General features: G+C 50.2%; 3 protein-coding genes across 4 annotated transcripts; 2 read left to right on the forward strand and 1 right to left on the reverse strand.

The window, feature by feature from the left end:
• Window positions 1–231: 231 nt before the first annotated feature.
• On the reverse strand, window positions 232–16,708 carry LOC117643662 (RNA helicase aquarius). Of its 2 annotated transcripts, XM_034382671.1 has the most exons (26): window positions 16,499–16,708; window positions 16,167–16,267; window positions 15,926–16,082; window positions 15,637–15,843; window positions 15,364–15,538; window positions 15,108–15,286; window positions 5,508–5,621; window positions 5,326–5,429; window positions 5,127–5,238; window positions 4,835–5,048; window positions 4,469–4,753; window positions 4,165–4,385; window positions 3,904–4,073; window positions 3,683–3,814; window positions 3,465–3,605; window positions 3,279–3,370; window positions 3,001–3,199; window positions 2,736–2,925; window positions 2,522–2,646; window positions 2,265–2,425; window positions 1,901–2,168; window positions 1,633–1,804; window positions 1,379–1,549; window positions 1,095–1,292; window positions 834–1,010; window positions 232–755 (listed from the first exon to the last, which is right to left on the reverse strand). In XM_034382671.1, exons 1-26 carry the CDS (start codon window positions 16,571–16,573, stop codon window positions 441–443), a joined length of 4,455 nt encoding a protein of 1,484 aa, XP_034238562.1. In that variant the 5' UTR covers window positions 16,574–16,708; the 3' UTR covers window positions 232–440. The 2 variants fall into 2 exon arrangements, with proteins under 2 accessions (XP_034238562.1, XP_034238563.1); XM_034382672.1 differs by lacking the exons at window positions 15,108–15,286; window positions 15,364–15,538; window positions 15,637–15,843; ... (1 more) ...; window positions 16,167–16,267; window positions 16,499–16,708 and adding an exon at window positions 7,991–8,056.
• On the forward strand, window positions 6,616–11,260 carry LOC117643667 (probable G-protein coupled receptor Mth-like 1). The gene is made up of 7 exons (XM_034382678.1): window positions 6,616–7,243; window positions 9,001–9,316; window positions 9,398–9,693; window positions 9,913–9,991; window positions 10,101–10,270; window positions 10,357–10,597; window positions 10,735–11,260. The coding sequence occupies exons 1-7, from the start codon at window positions 7,222–7,224 to the stop codon at window positions 11,036–11,038; spliced, it is 1,428 nt and encodes a 475-aa protein (XP_034238569.1). The 5' UTR covers window positions 6,616–7,221; the 3' UTR covers window positions 11,039–11,260.
• On the forward strand, window positions 11,935–14,972 carry LOC117643666 (probable G-protein coupled receptor Mth-like 5). The gene is made up of 8 exons (XM_034382677.1): window positions 11,935–12,937; window positions 13,033–13,168; window positions 13,253–13,366; window positions 13,447–13,741; window positions 13,819–13,897; window positions 13,993–14,195; window positions 14,299–14,434; window positions 14,532–14,972. Exons 1-8 carry the CDS (start codon window positions 12,696–12,698, stop codon window positions 14,827–14,829), a joined length of 1,503 nt encoding a protein of 500 aa, XP_034238568.1. The 5' UTR covers window positions 11,935–12,695; the 3' UTR covers window positions 14,830–14,972.
• Window positions 16,709–16,728: the final 20 nt, after the last annotated feature.

Below are 16,728 nucleotides of genomic sequence, written 5' to 3' on the forward strand. Positions count from 1 at the left end.
CGATAGCAGCACCCTGCTCGCAATCGGAGTCGGGCTGCGACTTGCGCCTGTCTCACACCTGCGGCGAGAGCGAACCGCTCAGACGCTCACTTGGAACTGGAGTCGAAATTCAGTTGGCCTTTCCAAGTGAGAGTGGGATAGTGGCCTATGATGCACGCAGTACATCAATGTGTACATGATTTTAAATAAAGTGGATCGAATGAGAAGGATCGATAATCAAAAGAAACTATGACTTACATTGCCACAAAACTAGCATGATTTATTTACAAACTATATACAATGGAATGTACTGACACAGTACATAAGATAAGCTGTACATGTTATAACAGAATTGCAATGGGTTGATGGTATTTCATGTCACTTATGAAAAAAGAAAATTAAAAAATGATTTGATAAAAATACATAGCGGTCAAAATTTAGTACAATGGTATTACATCTCGTTATTCATTGCTATCGTCATCTTCAGCTTCCATTTGTGACTCTGCCTGCTCACTGCTATTTCCATTTTCAGCCTCCATTTGTGCTCCCGCCTCCTCAGTCTCCATGACCTCTGGGGCTATAGCTCCATCGACCTGTTGGTCTTCAATTGCTTCTTCTTGAATTGGAATTACTTCCTTTTTCTTTGATGCACCCTGCTCCTGCTCACCCTCATCTTCATCATCAGTGTCCCTATCACCGCCAGGATGTTCAGAAACATTCCTATCAGGGACACTTGATGAAACTGTCCCAGGCTTCTCCCAAACTTTTTGAGCATCCTAAAATGAAATAAAATGTTAAAGAAAATAGTTGATAATGTCATACTTGATTTTAAAAATTAGCCATTTTTAACTTACGTAAAATGCATTCTTCATTGCTTGAACCTTCTCAATGTAGTAGTCATATACAAACTGCGCCATTTGAGGCATATCTTGAACCTCCATGGGGGGATTAGCTGGGGCCTGATCGACTGGCCGAGTGCATGGGTAGGTCTCATCAACAGCAAGGTGAAGATTCAAGGGACGTTCCATAAGCTAAATAGCAGGAATATTAATTAATAATAATTAATACACCACAGAACAAATTACAATGATTTGACAAGATATGTTTAAGCCTACCTGATGGAAAGCTGGTGTCAGTTCAAAACAGTTTTTGAACAAGGACACTCTAGCAAACACATACAGTCCCAAGCGGGCACGAGACATGGCCACCACTAATCGGCGGACGTCTCGCAAGTGACCCACAGTTTTGGTCCTCACAAGGGACAGAAGGATGTAGTCATTCTGTTGACCCTGGTATTTATCCACAGTGGTGATCTAAGCATGATCAAGAGCACAAACAGTTAGTTTTTATGAAAAATAAAGTATAATTTAATTTTTAAGGTAAGAAAGTATTTACACACCTTGTGAGGCAATCCTATCAAGGGGTTCTTGGCACAGCGAATATTGACAACATCACGTATCAAGTGTTTTTGACCATTGTACGTTGTGAGAATTGAAATTTTCTCAGCAGGATATCCAATGAGTCGCATGTACATGAAGACTGCCACACAGTACTCAGCTTCTGCCAGATTCTGTTAAAGCAAGTACAATCAGTTAAAATGCTAAAATGGAAAACTCATCAGATACACAACACTTAAAGAAACTAAAACTTTACTTGGTAAAAGTTGGGACTGGGTTCTGATTCACCCACTCCATTGAAGTCTTCCACATTTATTAACTGGAAATCATGGTGGAAGCCAGCGTTGGCAACACAATATTCTGGCCATGTCTGCACATGACGTAAATTGCCCAGCTTCTTGTATCGCCAGTTATACAAATTGCAAATACTGGAATAAAAAATTTAAAGAGTTAGGTTTGAAAGGTACATACACAAATGTTACAGGAAACAGAATTAAGTCAAATTAAAATTTTATCTTGCACACCTTGGTCTGGCACGGCCTTGCTCATCCAGGTCAACTGTAGGTATACCCAATCTCACAATTCTAGTGAACAGTGACTGTTCCATATTTGAAAATTTCTGGAATGCCATATTCTTGATCACAGGTGGGAGCTGGTGGTGATCTCCTATCATGATCCACCTCTTTAAGCGAGAGAAGCCATCTTGAGGTGTTTGTAAAAGTAGGGGTATGAAAGTTTCAATTTCTAAAATTTGTGCTGATTCTTCCATCAAAATGTTGTCATATTTAAAACCTATCGGGAAAAATAAATGGTAAAAAAAATTAAAGTCTGTACAAATTACAAACAAGGAAAGACAATGAGGACAAGACAAGAAAAATAAATATTTACCTAAGTTTACGAGTTCACTACGTTTCAAAGCAGCATGAGTACAAGTCATAGCAATAATTCTTGCTTCTCTCACCAGAAGATACTTGGACCTATCCAAGCCACTTCTCAGTAACTCAAATGCTCTAAATTCTTCCAATTGAGTGAAGATCTTTTCAATATACCTAATTTTAAAAAAGTACATTCAAAATGTCAGTTTTATGTTTAAAATATCAAAAATAATTTTTAAAGAAAAGCACATAAAATTAAGAAATAAATACCTGAAACATCCATCTGCTATTTCCATATCTTCCTCATAGCTACGTTTTTTGAAGAGAGGCTTTGGAGCATCATCAAAGAATTTGTGGAATGGAAACTCATCACTGACTAGGTTGAGAGGAACAGCCTACAAGTTCAATAAAAAATAAGTACTCAGAAAAAATGCTCTGGATTCTGGATGACAGTTACAAACTTGAACAATAAGCTACGACTTACCTTCTTGCCAACTCGCTTCACACTAGCTAGAAACCGTTCCCATCTGGCAAGAACTTGATATAAGAAAAAGTGACCAGCAGTCTCACATGTATAAGCTTGATCTCCCGTAACTCCTAAAGAATCTTGAAGACGTTGGACATCTTGCAGGAGCTCTAAGCGTTTAGCAAGGACATAGTTTACTCGACCATATCTGGAACATACAGAGTGAAGCACTGCATTGGGAATTCAAAAAAAAAACAAGAATGATATAGGAAAAACAACAAACCTGCTGAAGTCTTTCTCTGTCTCCAGAGCTTCTTCTCCATGACCAAGACGAAGAAGATGTCTTTCATCAACATCCAATGCCATAATTTTTTCAAACAACTGATTGAGGGCTTGGTTAGAATGTGTAACAATGAGAGTGCGCTGAGAAGGGCAATTGTGGTAAATATTTGAAATAATTTGAACAGCCACATCAGTTTTGCCTGGAGGGAAAAAAATTGTAAGTACATGTGTCAAGAGAAAATGTATGAGCCCCTTCCCTCAAATTGGAATATAGTTTACCTGTTCCAGGAGGACCTACAACAAGGGTCAATCCAGGCTGCATGCCAGCGCGGATAGCCTCAACTTGTGTTGGAGTGAATCTGATAGAATTTCTAGAAGAGTGGGGAAAAAGAAACATCATCAATTAAGTCTTGTTACTGTATTCGCTGAGTTGTAGCTGAACAAACTCTAAATTGATGTACAAACCTTTTGGGCTCATTATACAGATAAGGGCCTCGGCTGGGAATTACATGAGGCTCCACAACTATCACCTGTTTCTTGTCTAGGTCTGGCTCTCTGTCTTCATGTCTCGCATTTTGTTTCTCAATTACTTCTTCAAATGTAAGTCTGAAAATTGTAGTGAAGTTAAAAACATGACACTTCATTGATATCTAGGTAGATAAAAACAATCCAACAATACTTACATGAATGGAGGCACCAACTTAGTCGGGTCATTAGTTCTAACTTTCACCTCATGGTTGGGAAAACTGTCCCGAAGATGATCCAAATCTAGGAATGTGTCATTCCAGTCTAGCTTAGCAATCTCATTGGGCATTCTGAGGAAAAAAATAAATAACAAAGTTTAAATAAAGAACTATATAAATGGCAAATTTTGAAAAAAAATGACAGAGAACCAAGAAATTACCTTGAATAATGAGCTGCACTTGGGTCACCATATCCTAAAATGATATCATGCAACCAGTCTGGAACCACACATTCAGTGTTCATAAGATTTCGAATAGTTTCCAGGACTGCTTTGAAATTATTTTCTTTTGGTTTTCTTCTCATGAGAATGTTGAAGGTTTCATACACATCCTACAATTAAAGTTATAATTAAACTCCAGAACATGAATTAAAATAAACACCGCCAGCTTAGACCTCTATTGTGACTGAGACTTCAACTCACCTCGCCACCATTCTGAGCAATATTGTCCATGTCATTACGATACTGATTGCAGTCCAACCACACTCTGAAAGTACGTGAGTCTCCAGGAAGAACAGGTTTCGGTTCTGGGCCATCCTCCACAACACGCCCATTGGAGTCCAGCATACCTTCCATTTCACAGCCTCTAACATAGACCAGGCCCACTTGAGGCAAAAAGGGTTCCCGATAGTTGTAGCGTGTGCCTGTAAAGAAGATAAGATATTTTTTTTACAAAGTTTGATGTTTACTCCAAAGGAATCATTGCACTAAAACACGGCCAACCTACCAATCGGTACTGAAGGGCGCACAGTGATGAGGAAACACACATCGTGTTTCCGCAGGTTTTCCCATTCATTTTTAATTTCCCTCCTAACATTGAGATTGACTGTAACATCTGCTCGCACTCTTGACGGATGATTTTCACCAATATTAGGTTTAGCTACTTCAACTACAGCAAAATTTACTATGGGCTGAGCCATTCTTGCCCATCCTCCAAAATAAACACTGTCATCCTCTGCTTTCCATGGACTCAGTCTGCTAACAGCATCTTCAATGTCTTGCCGAATTTCATCTGACAAAATAACAAGGAACAATTTTCTAGTCAGAACATAGCAATAAAATCCATTAAAAATTTTCTTGTTTGACTACGTACAGGTTGATTCCAAACGGAACAAATTGAAATTTCTGAGGAGGTAATCATGGAGCGTGAGGAATTGAAGGTTCAATTTCGGCAATGCAAGGCAGCCCTCACCACTGAAATACTCAGTAGGAACAATATTTTCATTCCATATTATTTCCTCAGTGGGGTAAAGAGGCATTTCATTCAATAGCTCCAGTTGAGAAGCCCTTCTCTCATGCCGGGAAACCTGCAGCAAACACACATATTAAAATTACCCAATAATAACACAAAACAAAAATTGAAGATGATCTGAAATTTAACATACCAGCAATTCTAACAGAAACTCATGATCTCTTCGGACCCAATCCTCAATGTGCTGTCTTTCAGCAGGAGGCACAAGATTCAAGTAAGTTGCAATTGCTTGCAGCTTCTCAGTCCTAAATAGAATTTTTTTAAAATTAAGTAATATGAAGGTCCAAAACAGGGAAAATCCATGCGATCCTAAGGAAATTTACAGAACTCACTTGAGTGATCCAAAATGTTCCAGAAGACTTTCTCGCGTGTCTACACTGGCAACATTGGTGAGGGCAAACATGCGTAAATCAGGGAACTTGGCAAAGGCGGCTTTCTGTGGAAAACAATTCAAATTAATGCAATTCAATCCAAAATACATACACACTGGAATAAAAAGTTCGCATCAACCTACTTGGAGTGATGTAATTTTGGAGTAGTGAACCTGCGTCATGTCGTGGTCTGTCAACGGATCACCCGTCTCATCGTTGATCTCGAAACGGGCATAAAACTTCAGCATCTCCAGAAGCTGGGGAAAAAAAGAAAGAAAATGCAAGCGTTAATTGACGGTTCCATCAATGTCACGATCCACGCTGCTTCGCTGCGGCGCCAAGAAGCCAGTCCCCGCCCCGGTCTGGATCCCGTTTCCAGTGAGTCCCAGTCCCAGAAACCAGTCCCAGAGTGGGACTTCCCCGCAGCCAACCGGCCTGACGACGTGACAACGCGACAGTACCGCGAGAGGCAGGCAGCCTCACATAAAAACTTCATCCCACAATCAGAACGACCTGACCCGCGTCGTCAAGACGGCCATCGCATCAGTACCGCAGCGCCAGTGGGCGCAGGGCTGCCGCGGGCTGCACGACGGGCTGCACGACGGGCACGTGGTGCGTTGTGGCAACCCGGGCGAGGCGGCCACACCTCCAGACACCTCTGACGTCTCATGTGCAGTACTTCGAAAGGGCAATCAGCGATGTATTCTCCTCAAGTATAGTGGAACCAACACGAGTTGAGTGTACCCCACGCGCTCTTTTGCATTCATAGGCGCTACATTCCTGGTCTAGCCTTTCATGTTCATCTTAGGTTGGCGTTGCGGGTTGCCCAGATGCGGAGGCCTCCCAGCAACATGCAGAGCGCCTTGCCCGCCTTGCCTTCCTCGGAGCTGAGCCAGTCCATGACCATGACCGAGCCCAAGTCTAGTCGGCCTGCGCGCAGGCGGAGAGTGGCCAGGAAACTGGCTCAGCCAGTCGCGTGCCCGCCGGCCAGGCCGGCCCGTCCCCGCTAGTCCACGCGTGCCTGCCCGCCCGCTCCAAAACCGCCTGCCCTGACCCGGGTGCCCCGGCGCCCCACCACGCCGATGGAGGTTGAGGTTGTGGTAGTGTGGCGAGTTTGCCTCGGCACGTCACGGCGAGACCCTGCGCCAGCGCAGACAGCGCGCCAGTCCCATCCGCCCGCTCGCACGCCGCGAACGTCGCCGCCACCGTCGCCGCGGTCCCACAACGCGTCCTGCTCGGCGTCTCGCCCCGGCGTGCTGGACCCGGCCCGGCAGGACCGGCAGGACTGGCAGGCCAGGCCGCAGGCCCGAAGGACTCATCGTCTTATCGCTCTCGTCGGCTGCACACCGGGCACGCCGATAACGGGGGGCGACCTCGCCCAGCCGCTGGCCCCGCCAGCCAGCCGCTCAGTGGCGAGTTTGACGCGGTGCTCGAACTGCAAGGGAAGACGCCCCCGCTCCGCTCTGCCCCCGCGCAGCCCCGCCGTCTGCCTATTCCGCGACTTCCGGGAACGAAATCGCGCCGCGCAATATCTCGATATCTGTAGCGCCACAGCGCCACCTGTCCGATTTGGCGGGTGCGAGGTGCGGCCAGGTGCGGCCCAGGATGAGGGGCGCGTCGCCGGCGTCGCCGTGTTGTTGTCCGGACGTCCTTCCCCGAACGGATGAGTGTGTTGTGGCGGCATAGTGTGTTGTTGTTGTGGCCGCGGCATGGCGTACGCGTCGACGGCGTCGCCGCAGAGGACGCCGCGGAGCGAGTGACAGCGGACAGAGGGACGCGCCGCGCAGCACCGCGCAGCACCGCGACACCAGCAGCCCTAGAACCGAGCACCAGCCCGCCCGGAGCAACCCTTCCACCATGGCGGGACACAGCCGCGCAGGTACGTCTAGACATGTACAGACAGTGGAGGCATTTAAATTCATTGCATCGACGGTTGCTAAGGTGTTTACTGAGAACGCGGTGCAGTCACATGTCGATTTCAGTCGCAACGCAGAAACCGGCACGTCACTCAGGACCCTTGGCGCGCAGCTCTAAACGGGATCAGACATCATTTTGACATCAGTAGCCACACTGCTTCATTACGCAGTGAAACGTAGGGAAGGACAGTGAAAGGCCACTAAATCAGGTACTACCCTCTCCCACACCCGTGACACACATGACAGGAGCTCAACATGATAAACAGCATGACGTCATCACAACATGACCGTGCTTTTCTCAGTAATATTGTTTTTCCAACTTTCGAGTTGCCACACGGCTTATAGGTGCCATGCAGCCGCCGAGGACTGGCGGACTGGCCTCTGGCCGGCGCGGCGCGGCCTGGCGTGCGACGAGAGCAGGTTCTCGCTTTGGAGTTAGAAGTGAGATTGGGGCTCGAGGACCTCCTCCAATCACTATCGCTACGTACTAGACAGCCCCTCGCCCTAACTTCCCCGGTCGCTGTTCCTCCGTTATCGTGCCGCCATGGTGCCGCGGGACGCGACCAGGTTGTGCAAACCGCCAAGGGGGCACCAAGGGGCACCACCGCGCGTTGCGCAAAACCGAGCGCAGTGCCGCTATTCCAGCGGCCGATTTGTCTCACGCCCGACGTGTGCCGACTGACAACACCTCGACGCCTCGGCAGGCTTACAGTGATGCAGTGCCGGCGCCGATACAAGAGCCCCGTCATTAGCATCCGCATTGTGGTGGAGGCGTCGCCCTGCCTCTCTCGCACTCATGGGGCTTCCCGTCGGCCCGTCGGTCGGCCCGTCGGTCGGCCCGTCGGGGTGCGCGAGAGACAGAGCGACCGTTCGCCGCCAGCCCCGCCAGGCCGCCAGCAGTGAGAGGTCTCTGCAGCTCCGGCAGCGACGCAGCGGCGCATTCGCGCATTCCACGGCCTCGACGTGGCGCTCGACAGTGTGCTCGACATGGCGGAGGTTTGGCAGAAACAACCGGTCGAGGTGGCGGCAGGGCGGCGGCGCCGCGCGTGTCGCGAAGCGCAATTTCGATCACAGCCATACAGTGTGTCCACTGGAAGCCTGGCGCGCTGCATCCCCGACTATGCAAATGCGAAAAGGGCAAGACGGTGGCAGGGGGAATGCCAGCAGCCCTGCGGTTGGAACCCAAAACAAGAAAACATGACAAATGTCCAGTATTGGTTTGGCAAGGCGCGCGCTGCCCGGTGGAAGTGGCCGGCTGGCACCGCGCTCCAAGGATATCGGGATTATGTTTATCACGCTGTGGCGGTGCCGCGGCGCCGGGTATACGACGCGACGCGGCGGCGCGACGCACGGGTGCCGTCTAATTGAACAAACCACGGCCTATCACACTGCGTGCCTCACTGGAGGGAGACCCGCCGCACTCCGCGTCACCCTCCCGTCGTCTTATCGCAGTCATTCGGAAAACTCCCCGGCACAATAAATATAGACAGGGCCTACGTCTCGGCAGTCCATCTCCACGCGCCTCGCTCTGTTCGAGGAAGCGCAAGTGCTGCGGTGTAATCTGCCGCGGCGAATGCCATGCGCCCGACTGCCCATATGGACCAGCAGCCATGTGGTTCTTTATCGGGGCAGTGCCTCCTCCTGGGGGTACGCACGCATAGCGTGCACGCCGTCAAACCAATCCCTGTGCCAAATTCACCGCCATGTCTGTCTGTCCCAGGTGCAGGCCGGTGGTCGCCGGCCCGGATCGCCGCGGCCGTGGTCATCCTGGCCCTCGCCGCGGGAGGGGCGTCGTCAGCACCCCCCGCGGTCCCCGAGCACACCAGGGCGCCCGCCGCCATCGCGCACGCCGACCGCGCCAGACAGTGCTGCAGCAGCCCCGAGGCCACCGTGACCCACCGGAAGTGCTCGGACGGGTCTCAGCTGCCGCTGGACTGCGTCCTGTTCCGGCTCAACCCCGCCGTGGAGGAGGACGACGCCTTCGAGCTGAGCGCCGACGGCAAGACCCTCGTCTACTGGAACGAGACCACGCGAGAGTACGTCGCATAACGCCTACTCAGTCGAACCCCCTTCCCTGTTTTTTTTCGCAAAATCAGAGTGCCATTTGGGGTTGGCAGGTTCTGCGTGCTGAAGGCGGCGGACGGCTCCGTGGAGGCGCTGGTCTGCTTCCACGAGCCGGGCGAGCAGCAGGACGACCCGCGGCCGTCGTGGTGGTTCGACGTGGCGTCCGCGCTGTCCTGGCTGTCCGTGGCCTGCCTGGCGCTCACGCTGCTGGCCCACGTCCTGCTGCCCGACCTGCGCGACCTGCAGGGCCGCTGCCACATGGGCGCCGTGGCCAGCCTGGCGCTGGGCCTCTTCATGCTGGCCTTCCTGCAGGCCATCAACATGGAGGAGCCGCTCTGCACCATCATGGGTAGGTAGAGGACTCTAGTGGCGACGACGCGGGAGCCCACAGACAGCCTGCAGGCGGATTCCGAGTGGGAGGTCTCTCTCTCGCACTCATGGGGTGTCCCGTAAGAGTGCGAGAGAGACAGTCCGAAGAGAGCACTGTGCGGAATCCGCCTGCTGTCGTGCTGGTCGTGACCACGTCGTGACCGCACTGACGCCGCCAACGTCGCCTCGCTTGTTCCAGCCTTCCTCGCCTACTACTGGCTGCTCAGCGCCTTCTTCTGGCTCAACATCACGTCGTTCAACGTGTGGCGGTCCGTCGTGTAAGTCGCCCGCTTATCTGCAGACGCCGCGGTCCGTCGGGCTGCCTACGCCAGCGCTGGCAGGGGCGCTCGTAGATTAACTCGGCGACCTTGACCTTGTCTGCCGCAGGCTGGAGCACATTCGCTTCCGCGAGCGCACGCTGTTTGCGTGGTACTGCGGGGTGAGCCTGGGCGCGCCCCTGATCCTCCTGCTGCTTCTGCTCACGGCGCACCTGCTGCCCGAGGGGCAGGCCGACCAAATACGGCCCGGCTTCGGTGCCAGCAAGTGCTGGTTTCGTGGTGAGCGACGAGGGCGGCACGAGCAGCTTCTCTGTCTCCCCCTCTCCGTCGACGAAGGACCAACGCCCCTTTTTCGCGTTTTGCAGACGACCGCGCCACCTGGCTGTGGTTCTACTGGCCGCTGGCCGTGCTGCTGGGCCTCAACGTCGTCTACTTCGTGTGGACGACGGCGCGCCTGTGGCAGCAGTACGGCGACAGCAACACGTGCCGGCGCAAGCTGCTGCGCCGCCGCTGCCTGCTCTCCCTCAAGCTGTTCCTCATCATGGGCATCAGCTGGATCTTCGAGCTCATCTCGTCCGCCGCCGACCTGCCGGGGCACTACGCCTGGTGAGCGCCAGCGGCCACAGCCGAGGCCACAGCGGCCCGCCGGGTCATTCCCTCTGGGTCATTGCACCCCCTCCGCGCGTCCAAGTCTCCCAGACCGCGGGGCACGGCGGGGCTGACCGCCAATGTCTTTGTTGCAGGTACCTGACGGACTCGTTCAACGCGCTGCAGGGCGTCGTCATCCTGCTCGTGCTCGTGGTGGTGCGGCGCCGCGTGTGGCGCGCGCTGCACCGCCTGCAGCCCTTCGGCATCAGCCCGCCGGAGCGCTGGGCCTACCCGAGCCACATGCGCGACTGCCCGGACACGGCCACCGACACCGAGGACGACGAGGAGGCCGAGGACGCGTCCAGGAGGCACCACGAGCTCAAGGACCTGTCCGCGTCCAACGGCTCCAACGGGCACGCCACGCCCGCTGCGCCCGCCGCCACCAAGGCCGCGAGCTAGGCCAAAGACAATGTGTTCAGTGAGCAGAACAACGATGTGCTAAGGGCTGAAGACGGACTGGCGAAAGCCGTACCCACGCCCAAGTGACTTTTCCCCATTTTGTACTGCTGGCCCAGCGGGCATCATTCGCGTACGCGGCCGGCCGTGAGCACAGGAACGGTGCGGCGTTGACAAGCCAACGCCAACAGTGATTCTCCAATAAAGACTTCCATGACCTTCGCATCTAGAATTTCTGCCCCTTCCCCGACAAAACGGGCATGCGGGTTGGCTGCGCGACAACGCCGCGTTCCCGTGTTCCCATGGCAGGCTGGCGATGAGTGGCAGCCGGCGGCGCCAGCGCGGGGTATGTCTACTCATCCGGCGGCGCGGGGTATTGCCGTCCGCGAGTACAGCGCGTCCAGCGTCGCGGCGTCGCGGCCGGGAGGCCATGAGGTACGGGGCCCACGGGGCACGCCATGAGGGACCCCGCCCTAGCACACGCGAGCCTCCGCCAGGCCCAAGCGCCCCAGCCTCACCTGGATGGCTTCCCCTCCTTCCCTGCCCGTCGGTACAGTCCGATCGCTGTTACCTTGCCCGCAGGCCCTGCGCGGGGAACACCCAAGGCTGCGGCCACGGACGCCGACGCGGCCCGCGACGGGACGGGACGGACTCCACGGCGCGTCGAGCAGGCCGCCGTCCCGTCTCCTTCCCGCCGCGGTGGCAGAGGACCAGACGAGCCGCCTTCCCCGAATAAAAAGAGCAATTACGCAGGGAACCGACTATAACCCGGAGACGCCGGCGAGGGGAGAGGACGGGCGGGGACGGGGACGGGGACGGGGACGGGCGGGGTCCCCGCGATCTACCGCGACCGGCTCACCACGGACCGGCGCGCCGTCCGTCCCTCTCTGGCGCACGCAACCTGCGGCAACCGTCGGCCGGGCGACAGAGACAGAGAGCACGGACGAGACAGCGTGTGCTGCTGACGCATACAAACTCATTCCAGAACTGGAGGAGGGGGAGGGCGCGACAGAGAGGGAAGCAGCGAGGCGCGCGCGCGAAAGACAGAGAGAGATGAAAATGAGGAGGGAGGAAGGAACGGGAACTGGCGTGCAGGGTCTGCAGGCAGGCGCGGCGCTCTCCGCCAGGCAGGCAGCCAGGCAGGCAGGCAGTCGGCAGTCTAAACAACGCGAGTTCGAGCAAAGGATCGCGCAGTGCGCGCAGCAGGCGCGCCGCAGTTTAGACAAACGGTTGTCTAAACGAACACGCATCTTCAGAGCTGCATGCTGCAGCCACACCGATTTATCCCAGGCGAGCCCACCGGCATTGCCCCTCCTGAACCGCCCGGCCCGGCCGCCTCCTCGTCAGCTCACCGCCCCTGGCGCCCCTCCAGACCCAGGGCGATCCCGCCAGGACGAGGCGGTTCACGTTCAAACCGTTCAAGAGCTCGGCCGAGGCGTGGAGCCCTGGCCATGTGAACCGAGTGGCGGGCCGCGGCTGCACGGTGACAGTGACAGTGCCGGGGTGCGAGCGCTCAGCAGGCGGTCTGCACGGCAACGCGACTAGACTGATGGCAGTGAAAGTTAGTGCAACCAGTGCAGACACTCAAGACACTGACAGACTCGCAGCTGCAGTGCCCGTTTTCTCAGAACGCTAAGCGTCTGAGGCTCCACTCGTCACAATGACTGACTGTGCAATGATATTAGTGCTGGCCTGTCTCGTCGTCGCAGTGGCAGGCACTGCAATGAACGACTTGGAGATCAGCGAGAGACCTGCACTGCTGATACCGAAATGTTGCCTCGAAGAGGAGGTCATCACCCAGTCAGGGTATTGTGAGCATGTCAATGTAACAGGGCTGAATAAGTGGAAGCCGAAGTTCATGACAGAGGATGGGCAGATACCACCAACGCAACCATACTACAAGTGAGTCATATTTACAGGGGCATCATCTTACTTCGCTTAAATAAACCATGTAGAGGCACTCACATATTCATCGTTGTGAATTCTCTCTTTCACAGGCTGACAATTGGACCGCCAGTGTGTCCACGGCACCGCCAGTTATGGTCAATTTATTCCTATGCTGGATCTACAGACAGACTAGTACTCTTACCCAACGGAATACTGCGCCATTATGCCAGGGACAAAGAGTCATTTGTAAGACTACAGTACTTGTCAAATTTGTTTTGAATCAATTTTTTTCCTATAACTATTGTAATTATTTTCATTATTATTATTCAGGAATCAGGAAGCAAATATGGCAGTAGTAAATATCTTCAAATACTTGAGCACAATGCACACCCTGAGGAACCTAGGTTTTATGATTACATGCCAGGAGAATACTGTCTTGATAAAGTAAGTTAAACTCCCATCAATATAAGATAGGAAATGGAAAAAATACAGCATGCTAACATTTAATTCACTTATGATTTCAGGCTGTTTTGGAGGATGAGAGAGAATCTATTTTTTCACAAGTTTGTACACCAAAGGCATCCACAGATTGGAGCAATACAGATATCTTAATAGCTAGGATAGTGGATCCCCTGTGCCATGTGCTGAGCATTATCTGCTACCTGGCAATTGCAATTGTGTACTTTGTTCTACCACAGTTGCGTGACCTGGTAGGAAATATTATTACAACAATAAGTATCTGCCTAATTGTCGCACAGACAGCAGATCTTGTGCGCACATTTACTGAATTTAGCAGCCATGTCAGTTTTCTGGTTGCTGGTAAGTTTCCATCATCCAAATGTAATTAGGCTTGCTCTCCAAAGTTTACAAAACTTTTTTTTTATCTCCTTCTCAAGATGTGGTGCTCTATACAGCATTGATGGCTGCATTCTTCTGGATCAACAGTTTAGGGTATTATGTCCACCGCCACTTTAAGTAAGGACTGAACAAACCCCTAACTCAATGCGACAATCCTTCATAACAAAAGCAGAACATTAATTTCCTGATTCTCTTTTCCTTTTTTTTCACAGATCAAGTAATGTTTTTTTGCGGAGTACTGACGGTCGTAAATATTGTTACTATTCTTGCTATGTTTGGGGTTGCACTGCAACCTTGGGAGTGATAGCACTATTTGCACACTTTCTTTTTGAAACTAATAGTAAAGAGGCCAAGGATGGAGGGCCTGAAATGGCACACGATCAAAAAATGTGCTCTGCCAATCAAAGGAATGTGGGTAAGTACTTCAATACTAGGAAGCCCTTCAACTGACTAATGGTAAAAATAATTATGACATTTTACTACGAACGAACTAACTTATTTATGCAATTGTCAATCAGGATGGATGGGCATCGCTGTATTCTTCGTTCCTGTCGCAGTTCTAGTCATAATCAACATTTACTTTTGGAGAAGCACAGCACACACTATAAGCAGGATATCCTCATTTGGAAGAATCCACAGCAAACTCAAATACAGGTTGGTTGCTAGCTTATGGTTGTTGGAACCAAGAACAGCTGAAATACTTAATTTCTGAGCTGTCACAACTAATTTTCCCTGTGCTTTCTACCTCCAGTTTTCAGATGTTTGTGAAGGTGTTTGTAATAATGACAATCGCCTGGCTCTTCTTCATGCTAACATGGATTCAATCACGGATTTTGTGCTACATTAATATTACTACTAATATACTTCAAGCTTTACTCTTTCTGTATATTTGTGTGTTAAGTCAAAAAAGAGTGACATTTCATCTCCGTAAAACATGCTGTTATGACAATTGTATCTGTACTTGTTGCCGCCCAGGTGAACCCACCCCTGAAACATGCGAATGGGGAGAGGAAATGCACTACATTGACACCCTTGACAATTTTAACTAACTTTTGCCTTTGACTGACTGAACGACATGACAATTGCATTTAGTAGTAATAATAAGAACTGTAATTTATGTTACAAGTAAATGTTGTTGAAAATTTTAGTTTTAATTTTGTTAACCATGACATATTTTGGAATAAAAAAAAATGAAAAAAATAATATGGCATGTGTTGGTTTTTTTTATGGAACTGCCCAGTCAAACAGCTTGTGACAAGCTCGCCTTCAACACAATAATTAAAAACATCCCCAGCTTAAAGAATGAAATAAAGGGCAGTCAGCTTACCTGCATGAAGAGGTTGCCATCAGCACGGTTGGCAAGATTTGAAAGTTGACATCGGACTACAAGGTGGCAATCATCCATAACGGTGTTGAAAAACCGGCGTGTGGGAAGGAGAGCCTCCAAATCAATTACAAACTCCAGGAACCGCTCACAGTACCTTAAAACATCTGAAGACACGGAACCTATAAAATGAACACAATGATTAACATCTGACATTAATTAAGAATGCTTTAAAACGTGGATCAGCTGAAGTGCTCACCTTCATCTTCTGGTGGTATTTTCTCAAGTACGTCAAGGAACTTCAGCATAAGTCTATGCAAGAATTTGCGCTCCCACTCCAGTTTTTCACGAAGTTCAGGGGAATCTTTTTTTTGTAATACTTTCCAGAACTTTTTCCACTTGGGAACTAATTTTAACTCCTGCTCCCGTCGACCCTACAAATGAATTTTTTCATTAATTCTCCTTTCAAACCAAGCAAGAGGAGGTAGTTAGATTACATTAGATTCACGATATGTGAACATGGGAAACCTACCTGCTGTAGAGACACCCACATAGATAATGACACAAGCCTCTTGACTTGCTCACGAATAAGATCCACCTCCATACTGTTGAAACAATGGTTCAGGAATACAAGTAAAGCAGTTTGTTCTTTCAGTGAACAAGCAGAGGTATCTTTCAGACAACACTCCAAAACCTGTTGGAAGAAGCCAGGAAAGTGCTCTGGTCTTTTCTTGAATGCCTGCAAACACACACAATAATTGCAACCTTAAGTAACAGAAGAAAAAGGCATTGAAACCAAGATGTCATATTTGATCATTTACCTCCCAGACTGGCACCCGTTCTCGAAACTTTTCATTCAATAAAATAACTATGGACATCATGTGGGCTTGAGATGATTCATCAGTGACATAGTTGGGCCAGAGAAAATTTTCAAGGCACTGGCTAAATTCAAGCATCATTGTTCTCCGCACAGAAAAACTAAAAATATGAAAGAGACAATATGAGTCTTATAAAACAGCAAAAGTTACACGCATAGCTGCAGAAAGTATGATAGATACATACTTGGATCCATAGATTTCTTTCACATATATGTCCTGAACAACAGTTGGATCAAAAGGCAAATGACTGGACTCGGTGTAAGGAGCCCAATACTTGTTAGAAAGCTGCAGGCAAAAAATATAAAGATAAACTTTACGTGCAGCAGAAGTCTAAACCCCTTTGGCACCAGTACTATGCGACACATGGGCTTCAAAGAATGATACCGTGCGAAGTGAAGAAAAAGGTTTGGTCAAGTAAATGCTAATACAATGCGATAAATGGTGCACTGTAGTAGAAAAGTTTAATATGCTGTTAAATGATTAAGGTTATGTATTACATTCAAACCGGTGTCTTACCTCAGTGATGCGGTCGGAATTTATTTGATCCACAGTGGGTGCAGCCGATTTCGCCTTAGCATTGGCTTTCTCCATGGTGAATTTCAACAGAACTTATCAGAGCATTCGCAATAATTCAGTTTCTTCAGAAACAACAGAAATTGAATAACCAACGCGTTGTGATTACGCCGTGCCGTGGTTTCAAAACATAGCGAGGAGGAAAGGGGAAAGGGAGGGAAGGGGGAGCCAAG

This window comes from Thrips palmi, unplaced genomic scaffold, assembly GCF_012932325.1.
Source record: "Thrips palmi isolate BJ-2018 unplaced genomic scaffold, TpBJ-2018v1 HiC_scaffold_17, whole genome shotgun sequence".
Classification (NCBI taxonomy): Eukaryota; Metazoa; Arthropoda; class Insecta; order Thysanoptera; family Thripidae; genus Thrips; species Thrips palmi.

Excerpts from the sequence above, each read along its gene's own strand:
- LOC117643667 (XM_034382678.1), top strand. The coding sequence starts at position 7,222 with ATGGCGGGACACAGCCGCGCAG. Across the intron at positions 9,992-10,100 it reads AACGTGTGGCGGTCCGTCGT|GCTGGAGCACATTCGCTTCC; the intron begins GTAAGTCGCCCG and ends TGTCTGCCGCAG. Across the intron at positions 10,271-10,356 it reads CAGCAAGTGCTGGTTTCGTG|ACGACCGCGCCACCTGGCTG; the intron begins GTGAGCGACGAG and ends CGCGTTTTGCAG.
- LOC117643666 (XM_034382677.1), top strand. The coding sequence starts at position 12,696 with ATGACTGACTGTGCAATGATATTAGTGCTGGCCTGTCTCGTCGTCGCA. Across the intron at positions 12,938-13,032 it reads CCAACGCAACCATACTACAA|GCTGACAATTGGACCGCCAG; the intron begins GTGAGTCATATT and ends TCTCTTTCACAG. Across the intron at positions 13,367-13,446 it reads GAGAATACTGTCTTGATAAA|GCTGTTTTGGAGGATGAGAG; the intron begins GTAAGTTAAACT and ends TTATGATTTCAG.
- LOC117643662 (XM_034382671.1), bottom strand. The coding sequence starts at position 16,573 with ATGGAGAAAGCCAATGCTAAGGCGAAATCGGCTGCACCCACTGTGGAT. Across the intron at positions 1,293-1,378 it reads TGATAGGATTGCCTCACAAG|ATCACCACTGTGGATAAATA; the intron begins GTGTGTAAATAC and ends GATCATGCTTAG. Across the intron at positions 1,011-1,094 it reads TGACACCAGCTTTCCATCAG|CTTATGGAACGTCCCTTGAA; the intron begins GTAGGCTTAAAC and ends CCTGCTATTTAG.